The following is a 23,671-nucleotide window of genomic DNA, read 5'->3' as shown; positions in this document are numbered from 1 at the left end:
AGTAGTGGCTGTGCTGTGACATCCCTGGGCCTGTCTTCCTAGGTTGGAGTCGGTGCGACTGGAGTATCGTGCAGGGCTGAAGAACATTGCCAACACGCTCATGGCCAAGGCACTGCAGGAGTGCCCCAATTCTGGTAAGGGCTTCTGGCCCTCTGGCATAGCACAGAGGAAATCCTTTACGATGCAGTCTGTATGTCCCATGCTAGTCTAGCTTCACTGATTCGGTTATAAAGAACTTCAGACTAAATCCTTAGTCTCAGTATGGGAGAGTTTGATTTCATGTTCTGAAGCACCATCCTTTTTTTTCTTGACCAAATTTAACTTCTATTTATTATTTTACTTACATGTGGTATATAAGAAATGTAGCTGGGTAGTGGTGGTGCACGCCTTTAATCCCAGCACTCGGGAGGCAAAGGCAGATGGATTTCTGAGTTTGAGGCCAGCCTGGTCTACAGAGCGAGTTCCAGGACAGCCAGGGATACACAGGGAAAGTGTCTCACTGGGGGCGGGGGGGGGGGGGGACGACAAGGAAATGTATATGTCACTTGAAAAAAATTGGAATTTAAAAGGAGGATATAAAGATTGCCTCCAACCTACTATTCGGGAATTTCTTTTCTTAGTGTTTGTAGTATTTCTTTGTTATTATACAGAACTGAATTAAAGTTATAATAGGTATTTGATACCTTTTTGGGGGATGGGGACACGGTTTTATGTAGCCTGCAGTGGTCTCAGCCTCACTGTATAATAAAGGCTGGCACTGAGCTCTCCACTCTTCTGACTCCATTTCCCAAGTATTAAATTACAAGCCTGTGCCACCATGCCTGGCTACAGTTTTTTGTTGTGGTGCTGATAGTGGTAGCTTTTTGTTTTGGTTTTGCTTTTTTTGCTCGACTCTTATTTTGTAGCGTAGGTTGGCTTCTAAATCATGATCATCCTGCTTGAGCTCTTGGCTTCTCAAGTGCTGGGATTACAGACATGTGTCACAAGCCTAGTTATCATCTTTTTGTTTGTTTTGGTGTATGCGTGTATGTGTGTGTGTGTGCGCGTGTGCGTGCGTGTACGTGCCTGTGTTTCAAGGCAGGGATTCTCTGTGCAGCCCCGCTGTCCGGAAGCTGTAGTATGTGATAGTGCTTTCAGATTGCTATTCCCATTGCCTGCTTGCTGACTGAGTGAGAATGAGGACTTGCAGCTCTCATACGGAGCACTGTCCAATCTGTTCTGGCAAGGCCGCTGCAGTTCAGGAGGTTGCTGGATAGGTGGATACTTGAGGCCCTTGGGCTGCCTTCAGTACACTCCTTTTGGGGCAGCCTGAGAGGGAGGGTGCATTTCTAAGGTTGAAGGGCAGATTCTGCTTCTGAATTTCAGGTATCCTGTGGTCTGAAGCTGTTTTCCTTGAGGCAAGGCCCCAGAGAAAAACCAAGAGTGTGGATGCTCTGAAGAAATGTGAACATGACCCTCATGTGCTTTTAGCTGTGGCTAAGTAAGTAGTTCTTTGGGGGTTGCTTTCCCTTGCTGTGGCTAAGTAAGTAGTAGTTCTTTGGGGGTTGCTTACCCTGGGGGCCTGCTGTAGTTTTACCAGCATCTTTGTCTGGCCATGCTGACTTTGCAGAATGAGCTGCTTGGGCCTCAGCTGCCAGAACTCCTGGTTCAGACTTCTGGGCAGCATCTTCTTGGTTGAGGTGTTGAGATGCTGTCTAACATCTGTCTGGTTACCTCGTCTTCTCAGGCTTTTTCTCAGCCCTAGGCTTCTGATGGAAACTGTTCTCTTTGTTTCAGTACCAAATGGGGCCTGGATTATATGCTGGACAGATTTGTTGATATTCCAACCAGAATTTAAGTATTAAGCAAAACCCCTTTGAAGGGGCTTCAGCCAAGAAGTTTTTACTTTACTTGTATTAGCAGAACTCAGACCCTTTCAGCTGGTCCTGGGAATAACCCTGGCTATAATCCCTTGTCTTGTTTAGCCATGGATCATCTGCAATCACATGTTACCTCCCAGCACAGGATTGTGCCAGTGGTGGTGGTGAAGGCAGAGCCTTAGGACCAGTTTGGTTCTGTTTGAGTGGCACTGAATACCCAGGGTCTGGTGCAAGTCCCTTCACAATGCTGCTTGGGCACCTTTGTTGCCTGTGGCCCTAGCAGATGAGAGAGGCTTTAGACCCAGCCTTCCTAGCCTGGGCTTCCTTTTCCCAGTGTAACTTCTATATGCCCTCAGACAGAGCAGCCATAAACTTCACAAAGGCTTTGTTAAAGTAAATAAGTCACTCCTTGCTGTTCCCAAGCTGATGATCCATGTGCCCGCTATCTTGAGTTTATGCTCTTTAAATCACAGTTTATCTAACACCAAGCAATTAAGAGCACTACATGGCTTAAAAAACAATCAAGTTATCAGCGTGAAATTACCCCATTTGGTACCTGAGCACAGCTCAGACAGCTGCCTAAGGTGGAAAGGTTAGTTGTGCTCCAGCTGCCTCACTAAGGGAGGGAGGGTGAATCAAGCCCAAGTCCTCGACTGAGAAAGGCTTCTCCACAGCACGCTAGGCTATCTTTTCCATTGTTTGTCCTGTCCTATCCTGTCCTTTCCTTTCTCTCTTCTGTCTTCCTTCCTTCCTTCCTTCCTTCCTTCCTTCTTCCTTTTAAATTTTGTGGGCTTTTTTTTTTTTTTTGAGATAAGGCTTTTTTTTGTAGCTCTGGTTACCCTAGAACTGTCCCTGTAGACCAAGCTGGCCTCAGACTCAGAGATCTGCCTGCCTCTGCCTTCCAAGTGCTGTGTGTGATTAAAGGCATGTGCCACCACACCCCAGAGCTGACCTTTGGGATCCCATCTTTGTGTTTGCTCATGCTGCTACAGGAGACTGGACAAGGCAGGATACTCCAGGGTTGGTATGTTATTGAGGAACAGTCTGAAATTTCATAATTTCAGACTTAATGTTTGTTAAAGTTAGTTTCATATTGTATTTAACCCAGAAAAAAATAATAGGTTTAAGAATTTGACATGTTGGTGTATGTGAATGTTATAAAAAGCAGTGGGGGTCAGTGAAGGATCTGGAGTGATCTCCAGGTATTCCTGGGCCACGACTCAGACCTTCTGTCACACATGCCTGGGCTTGCAGATCTCACTAGGAGCAAGATGCAGCTGACTCCCAAGCCCAGCAGGCACTATCCTTCTCCCATAACAGGCTGTTCTGGAGTGAACGAAAGATCACTAAGGCACGGGAGTGGTTCCACCGCACTGTGAAGATTGACTCAGATCTGGGGGATGCCTGGGCCTTCTTCTACAAATTTGAACTGCAGCATGGCACTGAGGTGAGGCTACCCTAGGATACCAGTGTGCAGTGATATCCTGCCTGTTCCCCTAGACATTAGAAAGCTCTGTCCATCCAGCCCATGGGGAAGGGGAATAGGAAGTGGCCAGAACCAGCAGCTCGTTCCCAGTTGAGGTTTGTTGAAGCCATGCTCATAAGGCGAGGGTCTCCAGGATGTCCTGGACCTCTCATTGGAAGTTGTAGCCAGACCATGTTGAGTCCAGGAAGGACCTAGCTCAGAGATGATGCACCTGGCAGTTTGTGGGAATAGAAGTAGGGAGTCTGACACAATTCAGCACACAGATGCATGGACTTGGATGCCATGTTCCCCAAGAGGAGGGGATAGCTTAAAATTTGCTGGGGCCAGATCTGTAAGGGGACAGGCAAGGCTCAGTGTGTACCTAACCCTACCTAAAGTACCCTTTGTTCTCCCCAGGAGCAACAGGAAGAGGTGAGGAAGCGCTGTGAGAATGCAGAGCCCCGGCATGGAGAACTGTGGTGTGCTGTGTCCAAGGATATCACCAACTGGCAGAGAAAGATTGGGGAAATACTAGTGCTGGTAGCCGCCCGTATTAAAAATACCTTTTGATAGCTGGGGTGGAGGACAAGGCCCTTTGGGGCAGCACATGGACAGTGAACACAAACCCTATACTGTGTATCTTTCATTCATTAAAGATTTTTATAGAGTTATGTTGGGGCTAGGGTGTCTTTCTTTTTCTTCTCTTTGGTCTTCGGCTCCTATTCCCTTGAGTGGTGGTCATTGCCAGTCTGGTTTGGATATAGCCTCCTGCAAGTGCTTGTGCTCCAGAAGAAGCATACTTGGGGTACCAAGGGCTTGCCAAGATAATGACTTGGGAATACAGGCTGTATATAGAATGGGGGCTCTGTCATGGGTCTGTGATACAAGAGGCTGAAGGTCACATGGGGACCAAGCTGTAAAAGAAGGAAAGGCTTAGAGAAGCCCCATGTTTTGTAGGCATCTGTGGTAAAATGAAGCTCAACAGGCATCTTTGCTTGCCTTGGAAGGTATGAGCTCACTGGCTTAGGGAAGTACCTCCTGTTCCTGTCCTGAGGAATATCTAGAATTCCTTGAATATTTCTACAGAGGGATCCACAGGGTTCCTATGACTAGGGACCATATCCAGTGGTTCCTTTATAGTTGGAAGGGGAAAGGACTTGGCTACAGCATCAGGCTTTGGTGGTTTCTGCTCCCTCTGACTGTTACCAACTCTCAAACTGAGTGCATTGAAGCACTTACCGAAGAAGATGTCTGGGTAATGTTTCCTGCAGTGTTGTGGAAAGGTCTGGTGAGCCTGTAATGTCCTGGCTATTTTTCCTCTCTGTGCGAATGATTAGTTGTTGTTGCTGTTGCTAAGGTGGTCAGCAACCCTTTGTGTATTGATGTAGGATGTCCTTCTGTACACTCTGAATATGTGTTGCTTTTATTGGTTGATGAATAAAGCTGTTTTGGCCTATGGCAGAGCAGAATATAGCTAGGAGGAGAAAGCCAGCAGCTGCCGGAGAAGTAAGATTCCAGAGCACCGGTAAGTCATGGGCCACATGTGATACAAAGATTAATATAAATTGATTAATTTAATTGTAAGAACTAGCCACTAATAAGCCTGAATCCTCAACCAAACAATTATAATTAATATTATGCCTCTGAGTGATTATAAGTGGCTGCAGGACAGTAGAAAAGCCTCTGGCTACAGTGTATCACATTTATTTATTGGGGTGCCTGTGTGCCACAGCATCCTTGTGGAGATCAGAGGACAACCTACAGGAGTCTTTTCTTCTATTATGTTGTCCCCTGAGGCCAAACTCAGGTTGTCAAGGCTTGGCAGCAAGTGCCTTAGCCTGCTGGGCCATCTCACCAGTCCCGCACCATTTGCTTTCCTTCAGCTGGAAGTTGAGCTTTGCTGAGCAAGAGATTAACTGTGTTCCAGAGGCTGCTGTGCTAGAGCAAAACAGCAACCCTGGGACTGGGCCTTCTACTCCTGGATGACCCCGAGGTCTAGAAGGATGAAGTGGGGCCAGCAGTAGAATTCGGGAAGTCCCAAGTTCCAGGCCTGCTGCAACAGGTCTGTCTGGATATGAACTGGGGACTAGTGGCTGGCCTGCCTATCAGGAGAGACAGCACAGGGGTCTCGATGGGGCTGGAGACTCAATCCCAGACCCAGAGCAGCCCTGGATTTGCTGCAGCAGGCAGCTGCTGTGCCCCAGAGTCAGGTTAATTGAAGTGACTGGAGAGAGGGTGGGGAGGGGCTAGGGGCAGGGCTGACTTACTGGACTTTCCTTTCCTCCCTTCTTGCTCCCTCCCTTCGTTGCTGGAGGAGCCAACTTCAAACGCCTCTCCACCTGCCCCCCCCCCCCAGCTCTCACCAGGGAGGCCCCATCAGCCGATAGAGGACCTGGTGTGACTGCCAGTTGCCTGTTTCATTGGCAGCCCAAAGACCCAGAGGACCCCAGGATCATATGTGTGGCCTGCTAGAGGGAATAAGAGAAAGCCATCCTGAGAGGCCTATGGTGAGCAGTTGGGGCCTGGGGGAGAGGGCTGGCCTGGGCCAAGAGTCTGGGCATGGGCACAACCCAGGGGAGGCTGTTTCCCTGTGCCTCATAGGAACCCCCAGATGTTTATGACAGTACCAAGTAAAATGACCATTGTTAGTGCTTTTGTCTTGGCCTTCCTAGATCCCTTTCTCCTCATACTGGGTTAAGCCTGAGTTACAGGAACTCTCTAGCAGCCAGCCTGTCCCATGTTGATGCTAGATTCTTTCTAGGAGTCTCACTGGCTGAATTGGCTCTTGTTCTTAGTGTAGTTTGATGGACTGTTTTCAGCACCCCTCCATTGGCCATGGTTCCAGATGACTTTCAAGAGGGTGCTACTATATTTGTTCTTCAGTGTTGGTGCTGGTATCCTAGGCAGAAGCCCCCACCCCCACCCACCTCTATGTGGGGATTTGTGGTGTGTTAAGTTCAGCTTTCCTGCCAGGGCTGGGAAGCTGAGTCCTATGTTTCGCTGGGCTCACAAGATTGATTTTCTAGCCCAAGTAGGCTGGAGGCCTAGAGGCAGGTTTAGAAACTGCTCCATTTGGCAGACTTTGCTGCTTCTGCTGTCTCCAGTACTTCCTCTAGCCTTCCCCTTCCAGTGGGGGTCTTGGAGCTCTGAACCATTGTTCTGCCCTAGTTGGTTTGGTTTGGGGTTAGTAGGGGGGCAGGGGTTGGTTCCTGTGGCTGGTTGTAGAAGAACCATTGAGGAAGAGATTGGAGTTTCCATACTGCATGAGAACAAAGTGGCACCACCCCCAGATCAGGGGTGAGGTCGTATAGGTGAGGCTGTACTCAATTCTTGCTGTACCCCTTCTGATCCCACTCCCTGTACAAGGCCAGTCAGTGAGCCTTTGTGCATCCATGGTACTTAGGTGCTAAGTTTTCTGCCTTTCCAATGTAGACTATAGTGCCACCCCTTGTCTGTGGCACCTGTTCTCTATCTCCTTCCTAGTCCTTCAAGGGTTCAGTGAAAGTATTTCCCCGTACCCCAACACACATGCCACAAATGTTCACAGAACGTGGCACTATTTGATATTTACATCTCTTTTCTCTTCCCCAGGATTGCCAGGGTTTATCATAAGCCGTAGCTAGAGTCTGATGAAATTTTTGATCCTACCATCTCACAGATGAGGGGACACCCTTGTGGTGACTCCAAGTGTCAATGGAGCCACTCCTTGTGCTGGAAGCTTAGGTTCTCAACCCTACATGGTGTCCTCTCCAGGTGCCCCTCAAGCCCGCTCTCTACGTACTACCAATGCTGCTGGCATTTCTTGAGTCGGCTCTGGGCTGGGCCGGGTCCCAGTCCTGCAGTGTCCAGGAGGTACTCCGGCACTACCAGGCTGTCATCTTCCAGGACTTGCAGGCTGCCATGCAATGGGCTGGGACGAGAGCCCAGCATACAGAACCTGGGTCCCGGCACCACCACCTGACTGGAGCTGGTGGAGGTCAGGGACAGCCAGGGGCTTCCTGTGATGCCCAGAAGGTATGGAGAGGTACCCCCACCTACACCTATCTGTTCCTTCCTCAGGCCCCACCTCACCCCCCACCCCCATCCTGCCTTTCCTCCCTTTCCATCTCAGGAGCGTAGCATCCTACTGTCTATTGAGTCCCTGGGTCAGACCCTTCTTGGGAGCGTGGCTGGAGTTCCCCACAATGCATTAGAGAAAGCGGCATGGACAGTAGCGGTGCGCACCAAGGCGGTGATGCGCAGACACTGCCGGACATCCAGCAGGGTATGTGTCCTCAAATGCCCTTCCACTAAGGACTGCCATACCAATGTCCCGAGGCTTGGGGCTCGAGAAGGGCCGGTTGACCTGACTGCAACTCGCTTCCCTCGGGGTTGAGTACAGGTTGTGAGGTAAAGGCAATGGTTCAGGATCTGTATGCACGCACTCACAGCTGGTCCCTACTAGCAGATCCTGCAGCCCAAGCGGCGTCCAGAACAGCAGCGTCCCAGCCGGAGGAGGCTCCTGCTACGTGCCCTGCACGCTGTCGCCACCTGCTGGGAGAAGCTCTTTTCCCTGAGTGCCATGGCCACCAGAGAATTCTAGCGCTGCCCCGTCCTTACGCCCACATCTCACTGAAGACTGGAAACAAGCTTTGGTTCATGACTTGACAGTGCCCCCTCTTTCAGTTCAGACTGCCTGCACTCAAAGGCCCAGGATGTGGAGAAGAGACCACACTCCTTCATGGCTATTCTTCCACATAACCAGTGAGGCCCCAATAAATGGAGCTAGTGGTGTGGCCTGATTCGTCTATCTTTGCCTGACTGGTTATCGGCCCTGGACCACCCAGGGATCTGTGGCAATAGTTGTAGCTCCCAGCCTCATACAGCAGGGGGTGTGGGTGGGACGTTGGACCTGTCCTCACGTAGTGTCCAAGGCAGGGAAGCCCCCAACCCCCCCCCACACACACACACAACTTGGTTAGGGGTTTTAAAACGTCATGCATCCGTCCTGCCCAACACTGGACCGGAGGAGAGGGTGGAAATGGAGAGGAGGGGAAGGCTGAGCTTGGTGGATTTAGAGCAAAACAACCGGATAAAGGAAACAGGACTTAGAGGAAGCCAGCCTTGCTGCCCTGGCCACAAACTAGACCAGGCCATTTCCTGCTGCCCCTGGGGGATGGGCAGAATGGGGTGGGGGACAACTCCACAGGCTGCCCAGACTTGTCTGTTGAACTGACTAGGCTGACCCCACTACCTACATAAGCCTAGGTGGAATGATTCTAGCCCTGAACAGAAAGAGACAACGTCCCTCTGGCTCCTTGCCTCATCATAGGATGTGGAGCAAAGGAGCCTCCAGAATACCTTGCTCTGTGTCTGTCAGACAGGCAAACAAGAGACCAAAAAAGCAGCGCAGGGCAATCTACAAGAGCAAGAAATAGCCCTGAGGTTCTTCATGCCTGCACTGGTGCACATGTGGTCTGCCCAGTGGGACCGTTTGCTTCTTTCCACAGCTGAAGAAGCTGAGACATGGGAAGGGCGTAGGACCTTCGTTGATCACACAAGAGTTAGGATCAGCTTTGGACCCAGAGTGTAGAAGGGAAATGGAGCTTTCTGGATATCAGTATGCATTTAAATAATTCGATTCAGATTTCTGATGGTCTCACAAGCCTCTTTGGAGCACATTTTGGTTCTGCTCCATGGGGTAGGAGAAGTACAAGTGTGGAAAAGTACAGGTGAGGGTTTGCCAGAGAGGCCTAAGTACACACACCTTCAGCAAAACCAAACCTAAAATGATTCGTGTGTGTGTGTGGCAGCTGTTGTGAGGGGACAAGGAGAAGCATGGGCCGTTGCAGGATCCTAGCCCTACCAGGAGAATACCAGTGGAGGAGGGGCGGTGACTGTGGGCCTGGGCTGACGAGCTTTATTGGGCATGCTGGGGTATAGCCAATGTCCCAGTAGAGAAAAAGGCCCAATTTTGTTGAAATGTAAGCCATAGGGCAGCAGAACTTGACTAAAGAGTGGAATCTGGAGAAAGTAAAAGTCTGGGCACTGAGCTGGAAGAGGGCAGTGTGGACAGCCCTCTGTGGAGATGTCCATGTGCCCATTTTGCAAGGCCACCTGTACTTATAATTGCCCCAACTTTATTTATTTTTTTATTTATTTATTTATTTTTTTTTTTTTTTGGTTTTTCGAGACAGGGTTTCTCTGTAGCTTTGGAGCCTGTCCTGGAACTAGCTCTTGTAGACCAGGCTGGTCTCGAACTCACAGAGATCCCCCTGCCTCTGCCTCCCGAGTGCTGGGATTAAAGGCGTGCGCCACCACCGCCCGGCTTTGCCCCAACTTTAGATCCTACTGGGAAATCCCTTGATTCCTAGGGAGCATCCCACAGCCATCTTGCTGTCCAGAGTAGTCAGACTGGGGAGGTAAGGAACAGGGTGTCCTGACTCCCACCTCCCTCTCTTCAAATGAGGAAAACCCAACAAGCCACGGTCTCCTGGGACTGGAAGTGAAGTAGAGGCCTCGAGAGTTTCGGGGAATAAATGTTGATGTCTAAACCCTGTACCAGACTTCACGTTTAAAGACCACCTGAATCCTGTGCCCATGGCTCTCTGCAGCCTGTGGTTATCAACACACTAGAATGACTGTCCTCCTGCAGGATGAGGACAGGTACAGATTCAGGATCAGAGCTGAGGGGCAACCAGAAAGTTACTGAGATCCTAGGTCCTTTACTCTCAGCCCAGGGACCTAAGTGGAGGAGGCTCCCTGGAGCTTCTTTGTAGTTGAGGGCAGGGCACACCCTTCTCATGCACACCTAACATAGCCCAGCACAGAAACTGCCCCACAGGTGCTGGCTGCTGACAGCTAGAACAGACCTTGGAGATACTGAGGCTGAGACTTGGAGCTGGAGACTACTGGTACTGTCCTATCCCACGCAAGCTTTCTCAGGGCTTGACTTTTCAGGGAGGTGGGGTGTGAGGATTGCAGATGGGACCCCCCAAGGCACTGGCCAGGCCTGTGCAATTTCCTGCAGCCCAGGAAACAGGCCTCCATATGTAACCCTGGAAGACAGAGACTGGCAGGCTTTGAAGGGAGTCTGGGTACCACGGCCTCCCACGACTAGGAGCCTTTGAAAGAACATCTGGAACTTGGGCAACAGCTATGGATGACAAGCTAGTCCTTTGGTTTGCAAATCCCAAAGTTAATCTTGACTTTGCTACTTGTGTGTTAACAACCCTGCTCCACCTCCCATGATGCAGCAGGGAGTGAGGGCTGCAGGCTCTTCTGTGTTAGGACAGCACTTCCTATCCTGCCACCTACCACACTAGCGTAGGAGTGTGGGCGAGCTGAATAAAGGGAGCAGTAAGAATGGGCATGTCTGTCTTGTGCCCTGTGAGCGCAGAGCCACCGTGAAGCATGCAGAGCTCTGAACTTAGCTACAGTCCTAAAGTTGGGCTCACTTTGGCAGTACATATACTAAAACTGGTGCTACAGAGATTAGCATGGCCGCTGTGCAAGGATGGTGCATAGATTTGTGAAACATTCCATACCTTTTCTAGTTAACAGCTCTGTATCACACACAAACCTTGAATGGGAGACAATAAGTAGACCCAAGCCTGGTTCAAGTTCATCATTCTTAGGCCAATCCATTGGTAGATATCACACCACCACTGTGAAATCCTGTGGTAGATGTAAAGGAAGGTTCAGCTAAACAAAATAAAAAATAAACAACTGGGCTCCTACACGGCTTGGGTAGCACTATGGTCAGGGCTGTGGAGGAGAAGGAGATATCTCCCTGGCCTGCAGACTACCTAGCCTTGTGGGCTTGTGAGTACTCGGCCCTTGCAAGACCTGCAGGTGTGCAAGAAGGCTGCTTCAGCTGTAGCTAACTGGAAACAAACAAGGCCCTCTTCTCCAGGAAGCACACATTACTGGGGCAGGGGTGGGGGGGGGAGGAGTGAGGCAGGTGTTGAGGCCCATTGTCCCTGCCAGTGGCCTTCAGGATCCTGGGGGTGGGGAGAAAGGGACAGTCCCCATCCTGCCCTCTCCTCAGGAAAATTTAGCTTTGTAAACAGAGAAACACCCACATACACCACACACCCTACTCCACTAGGATCTGGAATAACCAGCAAAGAGGTAACACCTGCTATGGGAAGTGAGTCCTTGTTTGGGTGGAAATGGGAAGGGTCAGGCTCTTGGCAGCAGTGCTGTGCCTGTTGTGGGGGAAGTGGGACATCCTGGGGTACCAGCTCCTGGGCTCTCTTGCTGTGTAGACGGCATTTCTGCTGCTTGTCTGTTTGATGCACCCTGTGCTCAGTGGTGCACTGGGTAGCATTCCAGTCCAGTTGTGATAGTTTGTGGCTCAGAGAGCAAGACAGCCAGGGCTCCCAGGTGAGCAGGCTCTGTCCTTGGACTGCCCCTGGCGCCCCCTACCCGGCACAAGGCCAGGGGTCAGGGCTGCAGAGCAAGATAAGCCCAGTTTCCTGCACTTACTCCCAGAGCTGTGACTCCCAACACTTCCTGTTTTCTGGAGGGCAGACAGGGGTGTGGGAGATTGGGCAAGGTGGTGGGGGCTGGGGTCATGAGACAGAGGGTGGGGCTGTGGGGGAGGGGGCCACAGGAGATGGGATGAAGTCATAGAGGGAAGGGCTTGAATACCGGGTGAAGTAGCGGAGTGAGAGCAGATTCTTAGGAGATTGGGTAAAGTTGTAGGGGCCAAGGGTTATGGGTGGCATGTCCCTAGAGGCAACGTTGGGAGGTTGAATTGTGGGTGGACACAAAGTGGAGCTGTGGGCAGCCAAACCCGAAAGAAGGAGTGAAGTCATGAGCTGGGGCTCTGGGAAACCTGTGAAGTCTCAGGGAAAGGATACCTGGGAACGGGAGCCAAGGGGCCAGAAGAACGCTACGGACCTGGTATGCACTTAGGCCCCGCCTTTCCCGATCCTCAGAGACAATTACCCTCTACGAACACTCTTCCCTCCTTGGTGAATTCCCTTCTAACCTGGAGCACAAGTTTTGTAGGCTTGGTAGTTGTTGACCAAGCCCTGCATAATCTTAGTTTGGAACCAAGCGTGGTTGTACATGCACTGAAATACTTGGGAGACAGAAGTGGCAGATCTCTGTGAGTTTGAGGCCAGCTTGGTCTACACAGGATGTTCCAAAACAGCCAGGGTGACAGAAAGACCCTATCTCTAAATAAATAAATAATAAACAAATACATGAACATTTCTAAAAAAAAGAATAGGGGGTGTGGTTCTTAACATATTCAAATATTGTTATTAGAAATAAGAAATTTTAATGACAATAAACTAATAGAAGTTTTTGACCTGGTCTCTCTTAAAATATATTGTGTTTACTTTTCTTATAATAACCTCAAGAAGTGGATCCAAGGGCTGGAGAGCTGATCCAATGGTTAAGAGCACTTACTGCTTTTCCAGAGGACCCAAGTTTGATTCCAAACACTCACTTAGGTGGCTCATAACTGCCTGTTACTCCAGCTCCAGAGGACCTGACATGTCTAGCCTCTGTGAACACCCACATAGATGTAGTACACACACACACACACACACACACATACACACCACAGGGTAGGCATGGTGATGCACACCTCTAATCCCACTACTCAGGAAGCAGAGATAGATCACTAAGTTTGAGGCTGATGGTCCTACATATCCAGATTAGCCAGGGTTACATAGTTTCAAAGCAAGCAAGCAAACACCCTCCACCCCAAAGACTATTAATATCTGCTACCAGTATCATTAGCTATTAGGTAGTTAAGATGTGTTTTAGATAAAGCTTCTACTTTTCAATTTGAAATATAATTATCTTATTGAAAAGAAAGTGTTTTCTAAATTTGTAATTATAACAATAGTTATAATGAGACATTAAAGAACCACCAAGTAAAGAAAAAGAGATACAAAGTTATAGGTATGAAATATATTTTTGGTAAAAGATGACTAAAGAGAAAGAACATTGCTTTCAGATGTGAAAGGATTTCATATGGTGAGGTAAAGATGGTTTCAAAATGAAAATAGACAAGAACAAAGTTGACTATGAGAATTAAACTTAAAGGACGTGGACATAGCTACAACTAAGTTAAAGTTATTAAAAATATTCAAGGCAAAAATTCAATACCCTGAGATAAAATTAATGCTGGATTCTTTGTTTACAACAATAGAAGTTTTTAAAACTATTAATCTATTCTAAGTAAATTTTACCAAAATAGACAACAATAACCGGCTTGGGGTCTAGAGAGATGGCTCAGTGGTTAAGAATGCATAATGCTCTTGTAGAAGGTCAGAGTTTAATCCCCAGAGCCTACACTGGGTGGCTGATACCTGCCTGTAAGTCAAGCTCCAGGAGGATCTGATGCCTCTGGGTTAGGTACCTACAGTCAGGTGCGCATACCTGCCCCCAGCATGTATACAAAATTAAAAATAAATAAAAGTGACTTGCTTGGAAAAACAAAGATGTTGTTTTATTCTTTTATTAAACATGACATTAACAACCTGTGATTAGATTTTATTTTTATATGTTTTAAAAATTTTTTTCCCGTTGGTTCTGGTCTTCACTTGCTGAATATCCCCTGAATTAACAATAGGGAAAATTCCATTTAAAATAATTATTCCTGTGCTGGAGAGATGGCTCAATGGTTAAGAGAGAATATTGCTCTTGTTTCAACACCCATGCATTTTTGTATAGCTTACAACTGCCTGTAGTTTTAGCTCCAAGGGATCTGATGCTTCTGGCTTCCATGAATACCTGCCCACACTTACATATGCACATGTGTGTGCATGTACTCACACAAAACACACACAAATCTTTAAAGGAAGAATTATTCCCAACACCCACATAGCAGCTTACAACCATCTGTAACTAGTTCCAGGGGATCCAACATCCTGTGGCTTCCAAGGGCACCAAGCATGCATATGGTGCACAGACATACATGTAAGCAAGATACCTATACACACAAAAATAAATAATTTTACAGAGTGAATCCTTAGATAAGGGGGACTATTGTGTATAGCGTATCTGATGGCCTTAAATTTTAGCCCCAGTATCCACATGGTGGGAGGAGAGAACTGACTTACGCGGGTTGTCCTCTGAGCTCCACACATACCCCATGGCATGTGCATGCCCATACACTTATACACTCGCACACAAAGTAAATAAAATGTAATTCTGAAAAAGAATAGGGGGTGAAGAGATGACTCGGTGCTTAAGAGCTCTCCGTTTTTTTTTTTTTTTTTTCCTTGTTTTTGTTTGAGACAGGATTTCTCTGTGTAACAGCCCTGGCTGCTGTCCTGGAGTGCTCTTTGTAGAACTCACAGAGGTCTGCCCAGCTCTGCCTCCTGAGTCTTGGAATTAAAGGCTTGCATCATCAGCCACCACCACCAGGCAAGAGCTCTTGTTCTTGCAGAGGACCAGGGACAATTCCCAGTACCCATGTGGTGGTACTGTTGTCTTTAAGTACAGATTCCTTGGGTCCAGTGCCCTCTTCTGGCCTTCATGGGCACTGCATGCAGGTGGCACACATACTTGTAAGCAAAACACTCAAAAAGATTTGTTTAATTTTATTTTACATGTATGAGTAATTGCTTGTTTGTTTGAGATGGGGTTTCTCTGTGTAGCCTTGGCCGTACTAGAAATCGCTGTATAGACCAGGCTGACCTCAAACTCACAGAGATCCACCTACCTCTATTCCTGAGTGTGGAGATTAAAGGCATGTGCCACCAACCACCCAGCTAAACAAATCTTTAAAGCAATTAGTAATTTAAAAATAAGCAAATTCAGCTGGACAGTGGTGGTGCATGCCTTTAATCCCAGCACTCAGGAAGCAGAGGCAGGTGGATCTCTGTGGGTTTAAGGCCAGCCTGGTCTACAAAAGTGAGTTCTAAGACCACTAAGACCAGCCAAGACAGAGTTTCAAGACAGAGAAACCTTGTCTTGAAAAACCTAATAATAATAATAGTAATAGGCAAATTCATACGATAGAAAAGATTTTATTGTTTCTTGGGGAAAGTAATAGGTTTCTCTGGAGGTGATGAAAAACCTCTAAAGTTTCATAGTAATGTTTCCCAACTCTGAGAATATTCTCAAATCACTGAAAGTCTTGTGTAGGATAGAGCAGAGGGCTTCCTAGTTGCCATTCTTCCAAGTGCAAGAGCAGAAGGCAAGTGGGGCCCTATTTGGAACAAGTTTAAGTTGGAGCAAATCATGGGCAGAGCAGAAACTAGTAGATATTAAGTGACTAGGTTTTCTAGAGTGCAGTATTGTTGGGAACAGGGGAGGTCTGAACCCTCAGTAGGCATGCCCACCTGTCTGCCTGCCTCATCTTGGCCTTATTGGGGCAGGAGTCTTTGTGTGGTATGTGACTGACTGTTGATTTCCTCAAGAATATTTGAAGTGAAGATTGTATATGCTGGGGAAACCTTCACCTGTTCTCAGACCCATTTCTCTGCTGGGGATTACTTCACATGTTGCCCAGGCTGCTCCAGGAACAGACTGTTCAAGGGTTGAAAAGGGCGGGTGATGGAGCTCAGACCTTTTGGGCAAGAGGCAGATAGGATGAGGAGCTGGGAGTATGGCTGAGCCTGTGGTTCTACCTGGGAGGGTGGGGGGTGAGGAAGGTTTTCTCAGGTAGGATGACAGGAAACTCACCCCCACACACACAGCCCATCACAGATCTGCTGCTGTTTTTGTTGGTATCATCCTCTACCCATTTCCTTTTCTGAGCTTTCTAAGGGGTATTTTCTGTCCTTAGGAACTTGGACCCTTGGTAGCCTCGTTCCATGACAGATGGGGAAAAAGGCTTTTAGGGAGCATCCTGCTCTATCTTCTTTCCACAGAGACAGTGGGACCACACCAGCACCCTTTGGACCTCCGCCCTCCTAACCAAGGAAAGAGGATCCTCTGCAGGAATAAAGTCTAGGACCTAGAACTGGGGAAATGCCCTGGACCTAGGAACACTGCTTTGGTCTGCCTGCTCTGGGCCATCTGTCCTGTACTTCTTGGTATGTCCATAGGTTGATGGGAAAATGCCCCATTCCAAGTAGATAAACACTTGGGGACTGCTCTCCTGGATTCAGGCAGCAGGACTGGTCAGGCCCATTGTATCTCTCTGCATGGAACTTGTCTAATTTTGTCCCTTTTGTGTGTCTTTGTCCTCTGTCACTGTATGCTACTTATAGAGGATAAGACCCCAAGTGCAGCTTCCCTCACACCGTTATTTGAGGTATGTAATTCATACTGGTCAATGTAGAGATGATACTACCTACCTTACTTCAGAGGCAGAATACACCTTGTGTATCCATCCCTAAACATGCATGGACCCAGACGAACATCTAGCCCCCAGGCTTGTTGCTGCTAAGTTACAAATGGTCATCCTCACGAAAAACCATATGGTTGGTTACAACTTCATAGTCTAGCTAGGCATTTCACACTCCATGTGGGTGAATCTTGGAACCAGTTGACATTGCAGGGCTCATGGGAATGTGGACAGGTCTCTCCTCCAAGAGTGGGAGTTCCTGACTAAGAAGACTTACTAGAAATGAAATGTTTGTGTGTGTATGCAGGGCCACCTCCAGGGTTACTGTTCCATCCCTTTCTGGATGCATATGCTTGTCCAGTATAGGACTTTCAAAAGGAGATAGAAAGAGGCCCCTCCTGAAAGGAGGCCAAGCACGGCTGATGTCATGAAACTCAAGCTGGGAGGCTTAAGGTCTAAGGTTTGAGCACTAAACCTATGTCTGAGCCAGATGCTCCCTGGGGGAGCAGAGCCAGAGTAGCATGGCGTTGCCCCTCTTAGGAAATGAACCTTTCTGAGATCTGGTAGTGTATCTGTATAACCCTGCAGTTCTGCCCAAGTGAAGAATGCTGTCCTCCGCAGTGCTCAGGCTTATAGAAGAAAAATGCGATGCAAGCCGGGGGCTGATGATATTTGAGAGCACAGCTGGAAGGATAGAGGACAGCTGTGTGGCTCACCTGGAAGCCAAATAATCTCTGTGGTCAATGTTTATGGGAAACACTGTTGTTCCTGATGCACGGATGCTAGTGCTCACGGAAACCCTTTGAAAGAAAAAAGTTTAATTAAAAATTAAATATAGTGTATTATATATGAATATATATATATATAAAGGCAAAGTAAAAAATACAGTCTCATTCTAGAAAATACATGACAGAAAAGAATTAGATGACTCAAAAACTTAACCCTGACAGAGGCAGCTAGCACATCCAGGGCGAGGGCTTCCTAGGGAAGGCACACTGGCACAGGAACACCCAGAAGGAGGCACACGAATGACAGAAGTGGTGCCCGTAGGCCACCAGCTCTATAGACTGCTGCATAGCCTAACATACATCTGCGAAAGAAAAGGAGCAGGCAGGGCCCCTGCCATTTGGCCACATGCTGAAGCGCTGGAAGGCAGGGGCAGTGCCTAGCCTGAGATACAAGCGCTATAATAGACTGCACTGCTGGCGTCAGACAGCGCAGAGATGAGGCTACTCTCCTCTGGACACGACATGGCGCGTGGACCCAGTTTGGCCAACGCCACGTGGTAGGGAAGTGTAGTGGCATCCGGTCGAGTCCGGCTGCAGTTGAGATACTGGTCGAATTCGGTGAGGTCTACGTCAGCCCAAAGGTCGGCGGTAGGCTCCAGTTGCTCTGTTCCCTCAAGAGGTGCGGCCTCAGGTGGTGGTGACAGAGGACTGGGGTACGGGCCTGGCGTGCCCAGGGTGCCGTAGTAGAGGCCCGCGAGAGGCGCAGCAGGCGGCACAGTCCTGAGCGCCTCAGCCAAGGGCGCCCCGTAGCAGAAGCTCGGGTCCCGTGCTAGGTCGGGGGCATAGGGTGCCCGGAAAGCCCTCACAGCGCAGTCCTCCGGTGCCAAAGGCGGTGGGAAGAAGGAGGCCTCGCCAGGCTCCAAGCCGTCCAGAGGCGAGCGCTCGGGCGTGGGTAGCCCCAAGCCATCGAACTCCGCGCCCAGGGTGGGCAGCTCGCGGAAGGAACGGGCTGATCCCGGAGCTGCAGGGAAGGGCTCGGGCGGCGCAGTCGGCTGCACGAGGCCCGGGAGTAAGAGGCCAGGCTCCAGCCTCCGGGCCTTGCGTGCCTGTTTTTTTCGGCGAGGCCGGTACTTGTAGTTAGGATGGTCGCGCAAGTGCTGCACACGCAACCGTTCGGCCTCTTCCACGAAGGGCCGCTTCTCCGCTGTGTTCAGCTCCTTCCACGCTTTGCCTGTGGGCAGCAGGAGCCTGTTAGTGGACCGCCGTCGCGCACGACCAGCCGATCCCGCGTGCGCCCTGGGCGCGCGGCGCGAAAATGGCATAGAACCCTGCGCCCGGCACTGGAGCCCCAGATCCCGACCCCCTCCCAAAAGCCCCCTCCCTTCATCTCCCCTCTCTGCGTTCTCAGCTCTTACCCAGCATCTTGCTCAGCACTGCGTTGTGCAGATCCGGGTTTTGTTGTGCCAGTCTCTTGCGCTCGTCCTTCGCCCACACCATGAAAGCGTTCATGGGTCGACGTATGCGCAGCTCGTCGGCCGTTTGGCGCTCTCCGCGGCCGAAGCCATAGCGCCCTGACTCGGGGCTGCGCGGTGGGCTCCGCGGAAGGCTGGACGGCGAGGAGGGCTCGGCGGGCGAGACGTTGGTGACAGGGAGGCCGCGCGGCTCAGCAGCGGCCCCGAGTCCGGGGGCCCATGCACAGTCGCGGCGGGAGGGCGGGTCGTCCTGTGCGCCGTAGCCGGGCGGCGATCTCTGCATTCCAGCTGGGCAAGGCCTGGGCGGAACGCAGCGCGGGAGCGCAGAAGACAGTGGCGGGCACTGTGAAGCCGAGTTTGGAGGGCTGAAGAACGTCGGATGGAGACAGTGGGGACGTGGTAGCTTGGTGCCAGGAAGGCATCCCAGATATAGAGACACCGGGCCAATCCGCAGCAGAGCGGGCGGGCCGGGGCGGGGCTGCCCCCTCTGCGGTGGCTCCCTTTTTTCTTCCCGGCAGGATCCAGCCGAGGCCTCCCCAGCGCAAAGTCCCCCGCCCCAAATGTCTCTGAAGAAGAGACCCCCGAGTAGGAGAGGGCTGCTGGTGTGGGCTGAGGCTCTAAAGGAGGGGTTCTTTAGGGTTGTCAACTTTCAGAGTGGAGCAGCCACCCCACCCACAGAGACAGACTCCCGGGCAGTAATGAGGGGAGGGGGCAGCGGCATTATATTGGATGAAGGAAGATTTATTTTAGCACCAAGTTCTTGGGAGGTCACTTTCATCGTGCACCTCGGGAAAGGGGATGGGATTTTGGAGATGCTCTTTCCTCTTCCTGCCGGTTGACCCTCCCAGATGCTGAGCTCAGTCGAGTAGTTCGAATGCCTCTCCCAAGTTCTGCCCTTGAAGCTGAGGAAAAAGTGAGCCTTTTCTTCCCTCTCCCATACCCAAACTCTGGGACAAGGCAAAACCTGGACCTGGCCCACAAGGTCCAGGGCACAGGACACAGGGCACAGGGCACAGTCAGTCCCTGCTCCTGTATGTGGGCTGCTGTAGCTGGTTTCCTTGCCTAGGCCAGACAGCTGTCCCAGGAAGAGATAGGGGCCTGGGCACGTGAGACAGAGAAAAACGGTGTTTTCCAAAAGAACCCTCATTCGTTTTCTTTTTCTGTCTGTCCAGCCACTCCACCAGGAAGGGTTCTGGGCTCTAGAAACTGATGGTTTTCTTCCTAGAGCCGCCTCTTGTCCATTGCCAAGCGTAAACTTTATAGAGGAAAATCCAAAGTTCTTGACAGCTGTCGGTGACAGGTGACAAACTCCATCTACATGTGCTCTGGACACCCTGCAGCCTTCCTATCATGTCACGATACCCCACCTTGCACACTGAAAGGGTGAGCCCGTGTGGTTTCTAGGGCTGTTCCTAAGTAGTTCCAGAGCTCCCTCCAGTCCTTCAGACTAAGGGACGGCGAATATCACTACCTGATATTTTGTCAAGTAGATATGGTGTGAAGGTTCCGTTATAGGCCCTGCACCTGCTACAGGGGCATAAACTTTGAACAGGGTGATCTACGGGGGGGCAACTCAGTACTTTCTCAGAAGGTGTGGACTCGGAGGTGAAATGCTGGCAGGATCTTGCCAGCGGTCAGCTCCCTTCGGCAGGTCTGTGTGGATGGGTAGACTGAAGAGGTGGCACAGGAGGGTGGTGAGAGAGGACATGAAGAGCTATGTGAAGATTTTCATTTTGAGAATGGGCACAAAAAACTAGAGGTGGAGGTTGGAGCATGGGTCAGTGGTAGAGGGCTTGTCCCGCAAACAAAAGGTCCTACGTTCCATCTTCAGTACCACAAACAAACAACTACCCTGATATCCCCTCACTCGCATCGGTTTTTGTCAGAAATCACCCTGACTCCATAGCTGTGGATACAGGCTAGGGTTCCTGACTCAGCCAGGACAGTAGCTACTTTGAGATGATGCTCACTGGGGCTCCAGAAAAGGATCCCGATTCTTTTGCTGTAGCCTCGCATACTGGGCTGGGCTTGGAATTCTGTGATAGCTCAGAACGAGCCTCCTGTTCTGAACAGAGTATCCAGCATAACCTCATTGTTCCACCTCTCCTGTCACCAGCCAATGACCCTCCTCATAGCCAAGCTGTGGCTCAGATGTCAGCCTGTCATATCCTGTAAGCTGGGCTGGGCAGGAGCCTGCAGGGTGCTCCCTTTTCTCTGTAGGGGCAGGCTACCCTCCCTGCCCACTGCTTGGCAGTGGTGATGCTGGCCGCTCCCACCTTCTTTCCAGATGGGACAACAATGGGGGAGGTGACTCCAGTCTGCCAGCAGGGTGGCCCTGACCCTGGAGCCCCAGGGATGGAGGGACTCCCAAGGCTGTAGAGGGCTGCTGTGGGTGTGGCCAGCTATGCTAGGAGAGGGACATTCCATGTGAATGTCTGTGTGTCTGTGTGTGGTCTACATGTGTGTCTGTCAGGTTCCCAGGGTGTGGGATGAGGTAGACCCTAGTCCTAGAGACTGTTCAAGTCCTTGGGAGTCAGGCATGATGGACTCTCCTATAAGCAAATAGGAACTGAGGTGTTGAGGACATGAAAAATGTTCTCAGTACCCAAGGATGGGACCCACCCCCCCCCACAAGACTTCTTTGTTAGATGAGCTGCAGCCTTAGATCTGGCCAAAGAGAGAAGGGAAAATCTGCTGTCGGAACTCCACTTGGCTTATATGGGCACTTACCCATGATAGGAGCTTGTCTATAGAACGTCGGAATGGTAGGGCAAATCTTTTCTGCTAGCATGGGACCATAGCCCCCTTTCCTTGATGCCTCCATCTATTCTCCTTCGTCAGACTCCCTGGACCCCAGGCTTCCATGAGGCCTGAAAAGGATACTGGATAGTTCCCCTTAGTGCCTATGGTGGGGGATTGGCTTGGCTCTGTTCCGCCTGGGGGTGGTGAGACCTCCCAAGCACTGCCTGGGCACAGACCTCCCAGGCTCCCACCAGACAGCTCTGGCTGCTTTACAGCAGCGAGGCTGGGACCAATTACACAGTCCTGCAGGGCTTGGACCCTCCCACTCCCAAAGGGTGGGGTGGGGTCCCTGTCTGAGGGTAACAGAGGTCCAGGTGGACAACTCTTTTTTGCAGTTAGCCTTCCAGTCCGGACCCTTCTGACGAACGACTCTCGGCCCCAAACCTTGCTGGTCTCCCAGTCTCTGGTAGCTGGAGCTAGGGGAATATGAAGATAGGGCGAGGCAACCTTTACTATTCTCCTGGGATCAGAGACTTGAGCAGTCTTGATGACTTAGAAGGTTAGGCGTATGTGACTCCCAGGCAGGGTAGGGCTGGTTTAGATGAACTGGGCCCTAGCCTAATAGATCCTTCTACTCTGTGTTCCCAGTTTTGGAAGGCATCATGTTAGGTTTCTGACACCTTTCTTTTGGGAAAGGACATATTTAGGAGACAGGCTGCTTTGGTTCCATGGGTACATGCAGTATGCAATATGAATATGTGTATGAATGGGATAAAAGTACTTTAAGATGTTGTTTTCTTGGTAAAGTTCACAGGTTCAGTTCCCAATCATACGGAGCCAGAGTCCCACTCAGAACATGGTGGGAGTGGGAGTGTTGGGGTGAGTGGGTGCTGGACTGGTGGAGGGGTAGCATGTATGTACCACGTTGGCGCCGGCCTTTAATCGTAGCACTTGGGAGACAGAGGCAGGCAGATCTCTATGAGTTTGAGGCAGTCTGGTCTACAGAGAGTTTCAGGACAGCCAAGGCTACACAGAGAAACCTTGTCTCAAAAAGCAAGCAAAGCAAAACAAAAGAAACAAACAAAAAGATTGAAGATGACTTGGTTCTCATTCATTCTGTGCCCTTTGGGCAGCAGGACTGGGTAGGAACAGTACGGATAGGAGAAGCAAATGCAGCTTATTACTGCAGGGCCACCATGGATAATGGCAGACCAGAGCGCTATGGACATATGGGAGTAAGCCACATGCAACAGAGTGGCTTCTGTGGGTGGGCCAGGGATCAGACATGTTTTGAAGGCTGTCCCAGAGTTTCAGAGTTATTATACTGTGGTGGGTGTTATCACAGGCACTGTCCACTTTGAGAGTCGCTGGGTGAGGGTTTGGGTGAGCCGTAGTAGAGAAGGCTGAGGCTGCTGGGCAACGTTTTGGGGTGTTCTGGTCCAGGATGACTGCAAGGCCAATTTGTGTCCTCCAAAGTAGTCGCCTGCTGTCTTCGGCCTCGGCGGCGGCGGCAATGCTGCTCCGGCTCTGCAGGGGCTCCATGGGAACCTGGCTGGGGAGCTGGGCTACTCATGGGTTTCCGTGGCGACAACAGGGCGGAGCCAGGAAACAGCCGCTCAGGAAGGAAGGCTGGCCTTCAGGCCAGAGAGAACCCACCGGGCTGAGGAGGCGCCAGACATTCTGTCCAGTTTCCCCAACCCCTGCTGGCCGGTGCTCTCGCCCATTCCGTTGGCCTCACCCTCGCCCAGCCCCCACACCTCAGAACTGCGGGGTCTTTACATAAATAGTAACTTTTATTCTCAGCTCTGTGCATGGCCTGGGTTTGTGGATGTTGCTGTCTCTGTTTTCATGAATGCTTTGGTACCCTTTGTGGTCTTTGCCTATAAGGTGGGCTAAATGCAGGCATACTCGGGTCTCTTACGGCTTCTGGAAGGTAGTACCCATTCTGAATGCCCTGCCATGTTGGGCTGCCCCTTCCTTGCTTTGACAGACTGGGAAATAAAGATAGAGACCAGGGCAGAGAAAGAACACATTTATCTCCTCTTCCTCCCTCCCTATTCTTTTCCCTCTCTAGCTCATTTTTCTTCTTTTTTTAAAAATGTTGCTAACTGGGCCAGGTATGGTGGTGTATGCCTTAAATCCCAGCACTTGTGAGGCAGAGG

At 50.3% G+C, this 23,671-nt stretch overlaps 3 protein-coding genes and 1 non-coding gene across 4 annotated transcripts in view; 3 read left to right on the top strand and 1 right to left on the bottom strand.

Annotated features, from left to right (window-relative positions):
- The window catches only part of Prpf6 (pre-mRNA processing factor 6), a 50,253-nt gene extending 46,258 nt beyond the window's left edge, over positions 1-3,995 (top strand). The window contains exons 18-21 of the mRNA XM_038329528.1: positions 43-134; positions 1,366-1,480; positions 3,180-3,306; positions 3,742-3,995. Coding sequence (XP_038185456.1) covers positions 43-134; positions 1,366-1,480; positions 3,180-3,306; positions 3,742-3,894 — 487 coding nt within the window. The 3' untranslated portion in view covers positions 3,895-3,995. The remainder of the gene's footprint in view (positions 1-42; positions 135-1,365; positions 1,481-3,179; positions 3,307-3,741) is intronic.
- Positions 3,996-5,586: 1,591 nt separating this feature from the next.
- On the top strand, positions 5,587-7,906 carry C5H20orf204 (chromosome 5 C20orf204 homolog). The gene is made up of 4 exons (XM_038329530.1): positions 5,587-5,831; positions 7,078-7,338; positions 7,436-7,588; positions 7,769-7,906. The coding sequence occupies exons 1-4, from the start codon at positions 5,781-5,783 to the stop codon at positions 7,904-7,906; spliced, it is 603 nt and encodes a 200-aa protein (XP_038185458.1). The 5' UTR covers positions 5,587-5,780.
- Positions 7,907-10,752: 2,846 nt separating this feature from the next.
- LOC119815919 lies at positions 10,753-10,854 on the top strand. Its single transcript, XR_005285596.1, has one exon. It is a non-coding gene; the product is annotated as a U6 spliceosomal RNA (small nuclear RNA).
- A 6,511-nt stretch (positions 10,855-17,365) lies between these two features.
- Positions 17,366-19,151, bottom strand: Sox18 (SRY-box transcription factor 18). The gene is made up of 2 exons (XM_038330488.2): positions 18,711-19,151; positions 17,366-18,526 (listed from the first exon to the last, which is right to left on the bottom strand). Exons 1-2 carry the CDS (start codon positions 19,048-19,050, stop codon positions 17,733-17,735), a joined length of 1,134 nt encoding a protein of 377 aa, XP_038186416.1. The 5' UTR covers positions 19,051-19,151; the 3' UTR covers positions 17,366-17,732.
- Between the last annotated feature and the right edge of the window lie 4,520 nt (positions 19,152-23,671).

The sequence above is a fragment of the Arvicola amphibius genome, chromosome 5 (assembly GCF_903992535.2).
Source record: "Arvicola amphibius chromosome 5, mArvAmp1.2, whole genome shotgun sequence".
NCBI lineage: Eukaryota > Metazoa > Chordata > Mammalia > Rodentia > Cricetidae > Arvicola > Arvicola amphibius.
Note: the sequence above shows the minus strand (reverse complement) of the source record. Positions and strands in the feature narration are given on the sequence as shown.